The sequence below is a fragment of the Aristolochia californica genome, unplaced genomic scaffold, assembly GCF_029961685.1.
Source record: "Aristolochia californica isolate CCGP_79_NKW_82.1479 unplaced genomic scaffold, dmAriCali1.0.hap1 SCAF_4, whole genome shotgun sequence".
Classification (NCBI taxonomy): Eukaryota; Viridiplantae; Streptophyta; class Magnoliopsida; order Piperales; family Aristolochiaceae; genus Aristolochia; species Aristolochia californica.
Genome location: NW_027182103.1, coordinates 40868478 through 40883596, shown reverse-complemented (window position 1 = coordinate 40883596; position 15119 = coordinate 40868478). Strand labels below are relative to the sequence as shown.

The following is a 15119-nucleotide window of genomic DNA, read 5'->3' as shown; positions in this document are numbered from 1 at the left end:
ATATAAATTCGATTTTTATTTATATAAATTTATTTTTTATTATTATATTTAATGCCGATTTTAAGAGTGAGAATTTAGACATTGTAAAACTAATAATTTGATTAAAATTTGGATAATATAAAATTAAAGATTTTTTTAATAATTTTATATTTATATATTAATTAAATAAATAATAGTAATTATTTAAAAATTTTGTATTAATTTTAAACAAGTGAAAATATATTTTAGTTAAATAAAACTATATTATAAAACTAAATCTATTAAAATAAATTTATATACCTTTTTTATTTATATACATTTATGATTTTTAATATTATATTTAATTAATATTTTAAGAGTGATAATTTAGATATTATAAAGTAACTATTTGATTAAGTATTTAATTTTAAATATTTAATTAAATTAATTAAATTATTTATTTATTTATGAATTTAGACAAGTTAAAATCTACCTTAATTTATTAATAAAAGGTTAAATAAAAACTATCTTATAAAAATTAAATCTATTTGATTATTTTATTTATAAATTTCTTAGATACCCTCGTCTGTGCGCGCAGCTTTGTTTACACCTTCGCACGGTAGTGGTGGACAGAAACATCTGCAGCTTCTCTGTTTGGAGACGATGACGATAGCGGCCGGGATTGGATACGCCTTGATAGCACTGGGTCCTTCCCTCTCTTTGTTCGTATTCGTAATCGCCAAGAAGCCCTTTTTGATTCTTACCGTTCTCTCAAGGTGGAGTTTGAAATGCAATATCATTACCTTTTTATTCCCCTTTTGACTGTTTTTGTCTTCCTCATGTATCAGAACTGATTCGTGATTCTCTCATTGATGAGTAAAACGTTGGAATATACTGGCTTGATCCCAAATCGTTGCTAGATGTTAACTAGTTCTGCCATTTTGGCTATTTCGTTGCTGTTTTCGCTGATTCGAAAATGATTTTTTCCCTTAACCCTTCATCTTTGATGATCGTTGTGTTGACATCATAAATTTTTAAGAAGTGTAAAACATTTTGCAATAAGAATCGTAACGACTTTCTCGCACCATCTGAGTTAATTTTTTCTTTTCATTCACTGCTAGTTTTCCATTGAAGAAGCTGGATGACTCGTTAGCTACATTATGATGTTGAGAGCATGAAAATAGTGGATTCCGTTTTTTTTTTTTTTTTTTTGTGTTTAATGCTTATATGCGCGAGTTGGTTGATGAATACAGCACTTTGTTATGGTTGGTGAGCCTGATTGTGCTGTCTGGACTGTGGAGGGGATTTCTTCCTCTAAAATCTGTGGCATGGTGGCCCTACGCAGTTCTTCTTATCACGTCTGTTGGTTTCCAAGAAGGGCTGAGGGTCATGTTCTGGAGGATATATATGTAAGTTGAACTTCACACTTGTAATTATCATAAGAAAGATTCAAATTCACTTTATCTCTGAGATTTTTTCATTGTTCATTTCTTTTCTTGATATTGTTTCCATGAACGCTTGATCCCCAGACGCCGTTGAAGCTTGTACCCAATCGAGAGACCCATCGACCCTATTTGTCCTTGAACCATCAGCTTTTGCATGAAACAGTTAACGACTGAATTATGTTAGTGCTGCTGTGGTTATAGTGATGATGGTGGACCTCAGCAATCAAGGATTCTATAACAAACAATATGGACATTCTTTCATATTTTAGCCGATTTTTGTTATATTGGAAAGGGTAAAGCTTTACTTGCTACTGTTCATCAGGAAAATATTAAGATATTAGGTATACTATCTCTGTATTTCACTCAATATCGGGCTTGTTTTAATAATGTCCTTGATTAACTTTGTTTAGGAGGTTAGAAGACATGTTGGATGCTTTTGCTGATAGAGTTTCAAAACCTCGCCTCTTTGTTACGGATAAGTTGCTAATTGCACTCGGTAAAGACATAATACAAGTAACCAAAAACTTGTTCCCCCATTCGCTTTTACTGTATGTAAGGAAGTTACATTTTACAGCACAGAATTGCTTATCGGTGAAGAGAGCAGATTTGAAAGTGCTGATGAATCATTTGTAAACTTCTGGCAGCCATTGGATCTCCCATGTTTCTGACATGTTGCTGTCTTACTGTGGTTACGCAGCTGCTGGTTTAGGTCATGGTGTGGCTCATGCAGTCTTTTTTTGTCTTAGCCTCCTAACACCTGCATTTGGCCCAGCAACATTTTATGTTGATAGATGCTCGCAGATTCCATTCTTCCTTGTTTGTGGTGAGTCACCTCTTTCATGCTTTGCTCATATACCTTTATTTATCTTGATCTTGTTTTCTAGTTGGAGATCTGAATTTAAAATTGATTGAAGCAAAGTTTCATCATTGTGCTTCTGTATGTCATTCTTATGTTTGCTCTGGTTCTTATTGGTTAAATGGTGCAACTGAAAAAAGAAATGCAAGCATCATCTAGCTCTCTCCATGTCAACTGTGTACAATTGTTGAACTTATCATTGTGGTTAACTCTCTCAGTGATCTTACATGATGGTGGCCATACTTTCCAAAACCAATTGTAGGAACTATTAACCTATATGACACTGATAGTCTAAACCTTAGCTTTCTAGAAAAATGAAAAAGGGATTCATCACTTGCTAAATTTTTGTCCACTGTTATCATTCATCAGTTGGTCTAAAAAGCAAACAGTTTGTCCAATGTGTTTATTCTGAATAATTAGTTTTAGAACATAACAACATAATGACGGTGAGAATATATACAGCTCTATTAGCAACATTTCCTGTTTGTGGTTATTTGAAAATTTTCTTGTTAATATTGAGCAACTGTGGGCCTCTCAAGATTGATTAACTTTCCTGGACAAATGCTTCTGAGTTCTGTATATTTCTGATTGTTTAAATGTTCCACCTCTACTTGGCAGCCATTATTGCTCTAGGATTTGTGACAATCCATACTGTCTCAATGGTCATTGCTTTCAATGGATATGCCGACAGAAGGATAATAGACCAAATATTCGTTTCTGCTGTTCATCTGGTTGCTTCACTGGTGGTAAGTATCTTACAGCAACATAGTCTCAATTTTGTCAATTTAGAAATCATTTTTTCATCTTCTGAAGTTGCAAAACCTTCATTCCATAAACAATGTTTCATTTTTGGGGATGGCGCCATGGCATTTCTGGGATTACAGAACCTACATGACATAACCTAAACCTTGTATCAACTTAGATAGGAATATGTTCAGTCAAAATCCCTGCTGGGAGGGTCAGCATATACTTAGTTGATATTACCATCAGATTGAAATAATTTTCATTTTTCAGACCCTGATCAACCTTGAACCGGGAGGCTGCATCGTCGGAGTTCTGGCCCTATACATTATGACTATTTTGACTTTGCTGCATTGCGGAAGAGTGGTAATGAGAAGAATCATAGAAGCAGCAAACAGAGAAGTAAATAGGCAAATACGTTAATTTGTAAAGAAAATACTGGATTTCTCTTATCATCTCCTCAGGTTCCACAATGTAATCAGAATTCAGAAGATCGTTTGCCTTAAATGGGTAAAATAGACAAAAGGGAATTTACTTAAAAAAACACCAAGTTACCTACATTCTGTTGACGAACAGAATCAGATTACAGTAAACCTCCGTGAACCAGCTATACTAGAGCTGAAAGTGATCGGTTTCTGTTCTGAACTTCTTTGAGCCGATCACCTTGCTCAGTCTCACTACCAGCCAAAGCTTCTTGTTATTTTTGCACTCACCACTCATCAAATTTCTTGCATAAACCATGATATCATCAGCAAAATTGGAGCCTTCGTTGCAAGTGTCGAGACCAACCTCAACGAAGAGCTTCAGAATGTCATCAAGATCCAACATGCAGAACTTCTGACCGTCCCAAGGCCCGACATCCATTGCCATTCAAATCTCAACTCTGACGCCGCGTTGGAACTCGAAGACGAAGAGGAAAGAGAAAAATGGGGAGATCAAAATGCAGGAAGGATAAATCAAACCGGTGGAGTTCACCGGCGCTATAAAATTGCGTCGTAAAGGGAAATCTTGGTGGAAGATATCAAATTCAAATGTTGCAGCAAGAAAGGCAAGAAAAAAAGAGAATTTCAGAAAGAACACAACCTTGTCTACTATCAAATTTCATTCGATAAATTGAGCACTAGAGGTATAAATTTCTGAGTGTACACTTAATCTATGCAAGGAACAAAGAAAAAGAAAAAAAAATTTACACATTGCAGCTTGCCTAGTGAGCTCAAAGCTCTATCGAACTCAACTGCTTCCATACTTACTATCAAAATGAAAAAATCAATCAATAAAAATTCTCTATATCTTTACAGATTGCAGTGGTAAATAATAGCAACTTCCATTGCAGAGGCAATGATTCCTTCGCCGTAGAGTTCTTCTCTCTTCACTTGAGGAAGAACTTCCAAATTTCTCTGTCAGTCATCTCTGTAACTACATGAGCACCAAAGACCCCCTCCTCTTCCACCATTGCTCTCAGTTGCTTCCCTCCACCGTTATAGCCAACTAGATTCTTTTTAGTGGCAAGGTACATTACCCCATACGGGGGGCGCAAGCACTAAAGCAAACGAAAGAAACCGAAACAGCTTAAGGAACCTGTTGTAACCAAAAAAAACATTGAGGAAGAAACCAGGCGTGAGATTGAAGCTTACCTTTTTTATGAGTGCATAAAGTTTCTTCAGGGAGGTGACGGAATACGGAATCTCTGTCATCAAAATCACATCATAGCCACCTTCCCCGCTGTCCGTTTCACTTGCCCTCTCCCATGCACGACTCCCAGAAAGCTTCCTAGACCGCCGAGCAGATTCATGACCAATTGTACTTCCATCTTGGCTACTACACCCATCATTGAAATCTTCTTCGGAGAAACTGAGATTCATTGCCCCAGGCACTACTCCCTCGATTCCATCTCTGACAACTGATAAGACAGTATGGAGCTCTTCCCAGTCCCCAGCATAAAAGTGGACCTCTGGGGCCAACGAGTGCCTGGATGGGGTCAGAGGGCTCTCGGTTTGCCTGCTTTGCCTGTCGCGGGCCTGTTCAAGATTGGCTAAAACATTGGGAATTGTTGTGCAACGCACGGTCTCTGCACTGATGTCTTGAAAATGGACTGTTGAAGCACCCTGTGATTCATCGAGTGAGTCAGACATAGGCATTGCTACAGAAGTCAAATTGTGAGAGCTGGTAATGCTCTCATAAGACGAATCAAACATTTTGTTTTTGGACACAAGAGAAAATGCAATTTAATGAAAAATATGTCAAAAGCCCTTTAGACGTTAGGAGGATAGTTAAAAAGCTTTTGTTGTTTTTTCATAAGATGAAAACGAAAAAAATACCAAAAAAAAAAAAAAAAAAAAAAAAAAAAAAACAGAAATAAGAAAAAACCTTCGTTCTGAACTCTTAACAAAACTTTTAGCCATTACCATCAGGCAGGAGGAAGTACTCCTTTTTTTTTTTTGCTTTTTTAAACTCTTTTCATTTTCTACTTTGATGCTAATGATACATGGGGAAGAAAACGGATAAGTTTTAACAGGTGTTGGTAGATGAGTACCTTCAGGCATGCGAAGATCCCAGGAAGGCCATAATTGCAGCCAAGCTGTACAGGCGAAAAAGAAAATGTAATCATTGATGGATCATCAAAACCAGAAAGAAAAAGAGACACCAAATCGAAACCAAAATAGTCACAGTAGAACCATGATCTAGAATCGTCAGGGTCTTCTGACATCAAAGCTCCCAAATTCATCATAAAATAAAGAGTTGGAAGCATTCGAGTGACATATATCTTAGCTCACATTTAAATTGATTACCTCGAGAATCTTCTTGCCTCTGAAGCTTAGTTGCCCATCACGTATCTCATGCTTAAGAACATTGACAAGGTCAATCGAACTCTCCCAAGATTTCAGGGATCCTGCAGCAGCAAGATAGGTTTTCCCGATTAACACCAAACAGTTTCACTAGTCAGACTCATCTGATATCTAAATATCCTGAATAATGCACCCACCTTCAGATTTTGACGATATAATTTCTGAACTGGTGAACCCAATGACATCAGCCACACTAAGCCTTCCCTGCAGAGCATGAATAAAACAAATAAAGGGCCATTACTTTTAAGCACAGAAAAGAAGAAAAAAAAAATAGTTCAGACTCTTGTGAAGTACCCTTGACAAAAAACAAACAAATCTTCGTGATCTATCAAGGTATACTCAACATTATCCTTGTCAAGACAAAGCCTGGGCTCTAGAACATTGTTCAATGACACGAAGAAAAAAAATTAAAAAGAAAGCTACAGTTTTGCAAATAGTTCATCTTAGTAAACGTGGGAGTAGTAAATGGCATAATCCCCAGTAATAATTTGGGCAGAAAGCTGAGACATGAGATACCTTGAAGATGTTGATTCCTTGCAAATCTACATTTTCCCCAGCGTATTTGTATGGGTGCGCATTCTGTTGATGGAATGGGGAAAACTTGAATTAGGCACCATGGTCAGATGGTCAATATGCTCCTATTCTCACATGACAGATCTTAAGAAACATTGCACCGTACAGGAAATTGTGAAGCCAAACTAGAACATCAAACTCAATAATTAACAAAAACTAAAAAATACCTTTGAAGGTAGTATCTCAACAGCCGGGGAAGGAAGATGCAAATCTCTTTCAGAAATGGTGGAAATGGCTTGATTTGCCCTGTCATGGGGCAGCAGGCCGGGCAAGCATTGAGCTAGAATAGACGGTGCGCGCATCTTTGACTGTTTCTCTGGCACCGGGAAGCTAGCCCTCTTTACTCGTCAATGAAAGCAAAGAACTGCACAATTATCAAATTCGAGATCAAGATCTAGTGAAAGAAAGTACTAAAAAGCTCCGATACTTCATTTGAACATGTTAATATCAGGTATGAAGGCAACTTCTTCCCGAAGACATATTTTCTCCACGGAATAAAAAAAAAAAATCCGCACGGAATATAGAAAATCACCATGAATTAGTAAGAGGACGAGAAACCTTGTATCCTAAATACTGATTAGATTAACGATTCCAAAAGAAATCAAATTCCAAACAGCAAGGTCTCTCAAAAGAAAGTCCCACAGATTAATAATCTTGAATATCAACACAAAATAAGGGCATGTCGATATCCCAAATCCTCATTGAACTATTAGAATTAAGAACTCTTAGTAATCGACACCAATCAAGGTCAAAATTTTGTAGATGGAGATGAACAACCGCGCATTTCCAAAATCATCACGCAAGCTAATATTCATATACCTGATTAAAAGAAGGATCTTGTATGCATATCTACAAACTAAAACTAAAGAGAGTGCACAAAAAAAAAAAAAAAAAAACTAGCACCTCAGCAATAATCCAAAAGCGCCATCAAATCCTTCCCCGACTAGCGAAATCTTAAATTCTATAATGCAATTTTACTTCCGGCATAAACTCCTCTGACCAACAACTCGTAAATGCATATGAACATCAGGACTGAAAAACAGAATAGTCGATAGCAGAAAAGCTAAAAACAGCCAGAAACTGAACCATATTCTCAACAAGATAAATTAAAAAAGAAAAAAGAAAAGAGAAAACACCCGCATTTCAGAAACCAATAAAGAACAAACGCAGAGAAAATCGCACACAAAAACAAAAATACAAATAAAAAACAGAAGATAAGAATCCAGAAGAGGCAACAAGGGAAGGGATCCATAAACCTACCAAACTAGAACGAGCGCAGGGGCGAAAGTGAGGGAAGAAAGGGAGAGAACGTCAATTAAATGAGAAAAGAGGGAGCCAAGAATGAATGCAATTTCATAGAAAAAGCCCTAAGTCCGCCATGACTGCTTCCTTCGTTCCACCAGTCAAAAAACAAAGCTCCACAGAGTGAAGAATGAGAGAATACGAGGCGAGACGAACCTTCCACGCTTCCGAGTGCCGAAGATGTCCCGAAATCGGACATTCTTTAAAGGCAAAATATTCCCATAATACCCTAAAAAAACTTCTCCTAGTACGAGAAAGCCACTGGTCGATGCGAAAGGCCGAGCGCAGCGATGATCGTGAGTATCCCCGAAGCGATGGCCGTTTCGTAAATTTCCCCAACCCCATGGGTTTTCCCACGCATTCTCTCCAGTAGCGGCAGAAATACGGTCGGTTGCTCGGGAAGTGGATCCCACTCAAAATGCCACGCCACGTCACGTCTAACACGCTGTAACAAGAGCATTTCTCGAGTTTCTGACAGGAATATTCCGGTTCGCGTGACGCTCGCACGTGTGACTACAAGGAGTCCCACTCCTACAAAACCGTTCCAATAATTTGGAAACGTTCCCTCCGACGTGTGGAATCTTTTACGAAACGTAGACCCTCGACTTCGGAGGCACAAAGAAGGTCAAAGTAAGGGGCAGTCCACCCCTTTGATTCAGCAAGAGTAAATGAAACACATGCTTAGTCCACCATAAATGCGACAAAGCGTGTTTAATTAATCCGGAAAGCGCTACGGTTTAGGCCTCTTGTCTTTAGCCACCATTCGTGAAATATTAAGAAAAGCTTCCCCCACATGTGAATGTGTCCAATTGGTTGTGAAATGTAACCAGATAATCAAATATATTAACAGAGGTTCGTGCTCCTCGCCCACTTCTTTTGGTCTTTAGTCATTTCATGCAACGTGTGGTATGTGTAGTGGGAGTCAGAAAGAGTACCACCTTGGTTCCATTCATTTTTTCTTCACTTTTAATTAGTGCTCCCACACCACTCGGAACCTTTAACACTCATATTATTATTTCATTGAAGTTTCAATCCACTTTCCTTTCTACCATGTCCAACATGTGGTTTATATATGAGATTATTGAATCTTCAAAAGGTACTAAAACAAGTGGTGCAATACATACGGAGACATCAAAGAGAAAAGTGCAATGATACATTTGATTGTTCACATTTGGAATTAGGTCTAGGGTTGCAGAAGTGACTCTGTGGGAACAGGAGGAAACATTTCTGCCATCCCACGCAAGTGATGAAAAACAGCAAGATTTTGTGGAAACTGAAGTCGTGGGTTGTTGGACAGATAAGAGGGAAGATTGAACTGCTGGCTTATATTTCTTCGCCTAATTTTATCTTCTAGACACTTCTGGAGAGAATAGAGAATAGATATTACCATTTTCTTCCCATTGTGCAAATTGTCTGCCTGGACATCTCTACCTCGACAAAGACAGACTACTATACTATTAATATAGTCTTTTAAGGATTTGCGTACAATTAAACCATGTTGACAAGAGCAAAAGAACCAATTGCACTTATCTTTTGTGTTTTGTGTTTGAGACTCAGATAGATACAATTTCTTTTGGTAAGAATAAGATGTATGTGCCTGTGTGTGGCCGTCAGTGTCATGGGTAATAATGATTTTTTACCTCTAGGAGCATAAAAAATGTATGCTTACTCTAGATAAAACTGAATGCCTTCAAGTTCTTCCACATTGGCAATCCCCTCATGTCCATCAAACTCATCCAAACCAATCTGTTTTTCAATAGGAACTTCTTTCTCTTGCTCAAAATTTCTAGAGAGAAGCTCCCTGTAGCTCTCACCAGAAACACCAGTAGGCATTTGAATCACACTGGCCTTGGGCATCAAAGGCTTCACTAAATCATTCCTGCTTGCTAAGCTGCTTTTCATCTCATGATTTTTCTTTTCTTTTTGTCCTGAGTCTTGTTCAATAGGACTGCCTCCTGGGTTTAAGTAAGCTAGTCTTGAGAACCCTATACTGCCGCCAGCTTGGGAGCTACAGAGTTTTGATATTTCCGTTCTAGAACCACATGCATTCCTGCTGGCCTCCCCTTGACTTTTCCTTTTATCAAAAAAGGAACTGTTTTTCTCAAGTACTTTCAGTCTAATAGGTTTTCTAGCACCAAAGACATCCATGTTTTCAATCCTCAGTGCACCTTTAATAGGTGAAATACATAAGCCGTTCCATTCTATTTGGGGATAACAACAAAAATTAGAATCATAAGGCCAAAAGAGCGGTTCCTCATTATCAACATTTTCTAATTTTTCTTCATTCCTTGGGCCAGAAGACTGGTTCAGTAGGTTTATCCTATAAGTCGGGCTTGGAAAATCAGGTTGAGAAAAAACATCACACACCTGCCCTTTATCTGGTATCAGCTGAAGGTCGTCTTCTTGGAGATCCAGTAAGAAGACCCAATCATCTGTTCTATCACATTCCAGATCTTGACACACGGAGGAATCTTCATGTGTGGTGGCATACGTCGAATAACTCTTAGTAACTAAAGATTCTGAAGAATCTCGCTTGTCATCTCCGAGTGATTTGTGCAACCAAGAGACTACTTCTGCCTCTTGTAAACCTTCTGTGCAAACATCATCTATACCCTCCAATGTTTTGTTAAGGACCATACGGGCTTCATCTATAGGATTGATCTGGGATCCATCAAAAATAGGACCTTTATCCAAGATACTCTCACAAATTTGTAAAGGTGAAACATCAGAGGAAGAAAAATCGCAATCAAGAGAAAGGTGCCCCCTAGTACCCTGCAATTTCAGATCATTTGAATGAAAATAAGGAGATGCAGAGTCACCAGATATCCACATGTAAACGCTTGACCAAGATACGGTATCTATGAGAGTTTTTAATTCGGTATTTTATCTCACCCTCACGCTTGTCATGAATTGGACAATATTGTGTTATCTCAAGCTGGTCAACAATCACTACCACTAGAAGCCCCAAGTTGTAGCTCTGATTTTTCTCATCTGTAACTTCTCATACTATGGTTTCTGTTGAGATTGATCCACCAGAAGGAAAAAAGTAATTTGGTGATACCAAGCTTCAGACTTCTGCTAAAGCCATTTCTCTTGGAACTTTCATTTTGGCCTCTGCATATAGATCAAATGGTCAAATTGGCACAAGATAAAATAATTAGAAAGGGAGGAGGATCTCAAGCCGCATGTATATTTCCACTCAAAACACGATAAAGTAAAACACAGTATACAATATTAGAGCAGGACAAAAGAAAAGACTGTGATCGAAAAAATTTCTAGTAGAAACATAAACCTAATGACATTTGTAACATGTGTGGCAATTTACAAATAATTTATAACGAATCTTCCATCGCCACATGATATTTACAAGATAATGTCTTCTTAAGCTACTTCAGATAATAGTTTTAGTACATAAAAAATGCACAAAGGAGAAGGCTCCATGCTAAAATTCCATTATAAGTCAAATTATCCATGCCAGACCAAGTCAACTCTCTCACAGATGACAACATCATCAGTAGTTAAATATGCATATCCACAACAAGCTAAAGAAAGTCCAAGACAGTGACATTCTTCATACCATAAAATTAAAAAGAAAACAGAAAAACAAATAATATGAAATGTCAAACCAGCAAGCATAATGAATTTCATATTTTATGTATCAAAGATGTGCACTGTATTAAGAAAAAATCTTTAAATTCCCAAGAATCTGCTTGGGACCTAAATAATAGAGCATGTAATCCATAACTTGGTCCTATTTCAAACAATAGCTATGGCTAAGTCAAGCCAAGACCGCTGGCAACCAAGTCTACTAAAATTTTGAATATGTCTAAAATTTCATAATCAATGATTTAGTATGGCAGGCCTGTGAAGTAACGACAGAATGCAATAGAATGCCTTTATTTTACTGTTTCAACTTCCGAAAAACCATCAAGTGTAGGCAAGTACGACAAGAAGCCTGACTTAATAAAGATACCATGAATTTTACAAGTAAAAACCAGGAAATGACTTATTTTTTTGAATGATTGATATCTTGGTTTATTTTTCATGATGAAATAACTTTCATTAAAAATCAAGAGGAACAAAAGCAAATGCTAAAAGCAAAAATTCTCAAGATCACAATCAAAACTTTAAAATGCATTCAGCAATTACTAATATTCCCTAGTGAATAAAAACTTTTTTTCCTCATATTCCCCACATTCCCAATTGAAAGACTCTACTGCCATCAACTTGTTATGACAGGAGTTTATTGGACCTAAACCATATGTGAATACTAAACAGAGAATGCTAAAGAAGGTGTACAACTAACATTGGATAAAACAGAAGAGAACAATAGTTCAAGAAGCTATGGCCTAACAAACAATATCATCTTGAGGGAAAAAAAGAAAATCAAAGAGAATGAACTAGTCATATAAATGGAATTCATTATAGTGGGATAACACTTCAATTATAGCACTTCCCACAATACCTTCATCCTAACATCACATGGTGGCACAGGGCAAATTGTTTGCAAAAAAACGTAGTGAAAAGGCACTTTCCAAAGCAGAAAAATGAGAAGCCTTCTTTGCTAAGAAAACTTTAGGAGCATAGCCTGTTTGCAGATAGGAATGATACAAGCACTGGTTACTTGTAAAATTGTCAAGAACATAAGGTACTTTATTACCAATTCTCCTAAAGTATCCTAATGAATAACACAAAGAATTTATAATTTACAGGTTAGTAGAATATAAAAGAAATGTCAAAGAGCATTAGAATCTGAAATCGTGCAAAACCTGAACTTTCTGTCACTCCCTAGTGCTAACAGAGGGGAGCATATCAGGGGAAAGGGATGGAAAGATCACTACCTACTTGCAACAGTGGCAGAATAAGCACCTAAGTATCCGCTCTCCTAAAGGATCCTGATGGAGAGCTTAAATGGGTTTAGTATGGATAAGCATAGAACAAGCAAGAGAGAGAAGAGAGAGAAGAGAGAGACAAGGAAAAATCTATGAAATAAGTGAAACCTTGTTTTGTGTAAGAGTGGGATTTGCAAGTATAAATTTCAATAAAAATGACTGAAGTGTCTTGAATGTTTAGCATATTGAAGACTAGTCAAATTTGTGTAGTAGACTTCTCCAAATCCAAGAGTAATAAAAGCATCACCGACAGAAACGCACAAATTCCTTGAAGAATATTAGCAAACTGAAAAATATAAATAGTTTCTAATTTCAGGGAACTGTCTGGTACGAGGATAGATCTGGAAGACCTCTCGCAGCCAAAGCAGACAGAGAAAAGAAATGCCTGCGGAAAATAAGGCAAAATAAACGTTCTCATAGTAACATGAATAAAATGAGGAAAATATTGAAAAAAAAAAAAAGGCCTTTGCAGCATAAGTACGGATCAGGGAGACTAACTGAACTTGAAAACAAAGCTACACAAAAAAAAAAAAAAAAAAATCAACCATAAGGTAAGAGCAGAAAACCTATCCTACATTTTTTTTTAAACATTCCAATATGTCCGGAGACAATAGGAAAATATAACGTTTCATTTACAGTAAACTAATGTTTACATGAAAACTAACTAAAGTTTTTTTTTTTCAACATTCCAATGTGTCCAGAGACAATAGGAAAATATAACGTTTCATTTACAGTCAACTAATGTCTACATGAAAACTAACTTAAGACATCGACTAAATCCTATAAACGAATCAAGTACATAGTTTCATTCAAAGAATAAAAAAGACAAGAAAAAATTACTCGTCTCTGAGATCAAGAAAAAGAAGAAAGGATTCAACAATAGATCCACAAGCGTTTAACGCCATAAGCAGGACTTGGACAATTATCAAACGATAGAACATGTTAAAGACGAGGAATCAGAAATTAACGAAGAGCAAAGTAGAGTGAAGAAAATAGTACCTTGATCAGCGGAAGTCGGGGGAGAAGGAGAGCTGTTCGTCGGAGGTCGCGCACATGTACAGGCGATGGAATAAAGAGAATGAGAACAGAGGTAGTATTTATTTTTATTTTTTTCCCGCGCGTTTGTCGCGAAGGAGAGCAACGCGGTCGTTTGTTCATCTGGTCGAGGACTGTTAAAAAAGATCAAGTGGGACCCACATGATAATGGCGCAATCGTGGCCGTGGATACATCGTGAGCGGAAACCAAAGGGTGAGACAAGAGCCTTGTGCAGTGTATCCGCTTCTGCATCCTCTTTATCTTCAATTCATTGAACTTGGTTTCGTTACTCTCCCATTCTCTCTCCCATTCTCAAAACCTGTCCGATCCCTACCGACTTTCCCCAGCGGTTCAATGTATTCTCCCCGACTGGCTGAAAACCCGTTACAAAATTCAGTGAACGCAACCCATCTTCTCTCCCTTCTTAATGAATTCGCTCGTTTGCCCCTCTTATCCCTCTCGAATCTCGATGGCGTCGTTTCTTACAGAGCAGGAGATCTATCTACCTCTTGCCGTCTCAGTAATGGCGTTTCTGTATCTTCTTCTTGTCGGCGTGGAAGCTTTGTGGAGCACTGGAGTCTCTTCTCTGCCTCCGGATTGTTGCTTTCCCTTCTTCCAAAGCACAATTTTTGTCTTGCAGCAGCGCCGGGGAGTCTCCGGGACCTCTCTGCCTCCGGATTGTTGACTGATTTTAAGATTGGAAGACATCTGGTCCCTGAATGGCAATTGCGATCGAGCAGCCTATCTTCTCTCCCTTCTTAATGAATTCGCTCGTTTGCCCCTCTTATCCCTCCCGAATCTCGATGGCGTCGTTTCTTACAGAGCAGGAGATCTATCTACCTCTTGCGTCTCAGTAATGGCGTTTCTGTATCTTCTTCTTGTCGGCGTGGAAGCTTTGTGGAGCACTGGAGCCTCTTCTCTGCCTCCGGATTGTTGCTTTCCCTTCTTTCAAAGCACAATTTTTGTCTTGCAGCGGCGCCGGGGGAGTCTCCAGGACCTCTCTGCCTCTGGATTGTTGACTGATTTTAAGATTGGAAGACATCTGGTCCCTGAATGGCAATTGCGATCGAGCAGCCTATCTGGGTCGCTCTGACTCGGAGGAGAGAAGACAACTAAGATCAACTTTTTTTTTTTTTTTTTTCATTTTCTGCATTACGTATTTAGAGTGGAGAATTCATGTCTCTCCAGAAGAAGATTAATTTACTCTTGTGAACCCCCTTGCTATCAGATTTATTTTAGAGAATCAGACGAACGATGTTAAATTTAGATAAACTGTCATCGGCTTTCAGAGACCCAAACCCCAAATCCTGTGTGCAGAATGATTTTCCTCACCAGATTCTGCTTTAAAGCTTCAAATCGATAGCTAACCGATAACACTGATAAAAAAACACAGAATACAGAGGAGAGTATAAAATTCCAATTATTCATTGATAAACAAACTAACCTATTTAAAATAGACTAATACACACC

At 37.8% G+C, this 15119-nt stretch overlaps 2 protein-coding genes across 2 annotated transcripts; one reads left to right on the top strand and one right to left on the bottom strand.

The window, feature by feature from the left end:
- Window positions 1–621: 621 nt before the first annotated feature.
- On the top strand, window positions 622–3852 carry LOC137962368 (gamma-secretase subunit APH1-like). The gene is made up of 6 exons (XM_068809190.1): window positions 622–734; window positions 1212–1367; window positions 1814–1899; window positions 2101–2226; window positions 2878–3005; window positions 3274–3852. Exons 1-6 carry the CDS (start codon window positions 622–624, stop codon window positions 3421–3423), a joined length of 759 nt encoding a protein of 252 aa, XP_068665291.1. The 3' UTR covers window positions 3424–3852.
- Window positions 3853–4065: 213 nt separating this feature from the next.
- Window positions 4066–7878, bottom strand: LOC137962365 (uncharacterized). The gene is made up of 8 exons (XM_068809189.1): window positions 7680–7878; window positions 6587–6783; window positions 6363–6425; window positions 5984–6050; window positions 5790–5890; window positions 5534–5578; window positions 4635–5105; window positions 4066–4540 (listed from the first exon to the last, which is right to left on the bottom strand). The coding sequence occupies exons 2-8, from the start codon at window positions 6719–6721 to the stop codon at window positions 4370–4372; spliced, it is 1053 nt and encodes a 350-aa protein (XP_068665290.1). The 5' UTR covers window positions 6722–6783; window positions 7680–7878; the 3' UTR covers window positions 4066–4369.
- Between the last annotated feature and the right edge of the window lie 7241 nt (window positions 7879–15119).

What these genes read in the sequence shown, in the direction of transcription:
- LOC137962368 (XM_068809190.1), top strand. Translation starts at nt 622, where the DNA reads ATGACGATAGCGGCCGGGATTGGATACGCCTTGATAGCACTGGGTCCT. An exon ending in TCCATTCTTCCTTGTTTGTG is followed by an intron (nt 2,227 to 2,877) that starts GTGAGTCACCTC and finishes TCTACTTGGCAG; the next exon opens with CCATTATTGCTCTAGGATTT. An exon ending in ATCTGGTTGCTTCACTGGTG is followed by an intron (nt 3,006 to 3,273) that starts GTAAGTATCTTA and finishes TTCATTTTTCAG; the next exon opens with ACCCTGATCAACCTTGAACC.
- LOC137962365 (XM_068809189.1), bottom strand. Translation starts at nt 6,721, where the DNA reads ATGCGCGCACCGTCTATTCTAGCTCAATGCTTGCCCGGCCTGCTGCCC. An exon ending in AAGGAATCAACATCTTCAAG is followed by an intron (nt 6,051 to 6,362) that starts GTATCTCATGTC and finishes CATGCTCTGCAG; the next exon opens with GGAAGGCTTAGTGTGGCTGA. An exon ending in TATATCGTCAAAATCTGAAG is followed by an intron (nt 5,891 to 5,983) that starts GTGGGTGCATTA and finishes TTGCTGCTGCAG; the next exon opens with GATCCCTGAAATCTTGGGAG.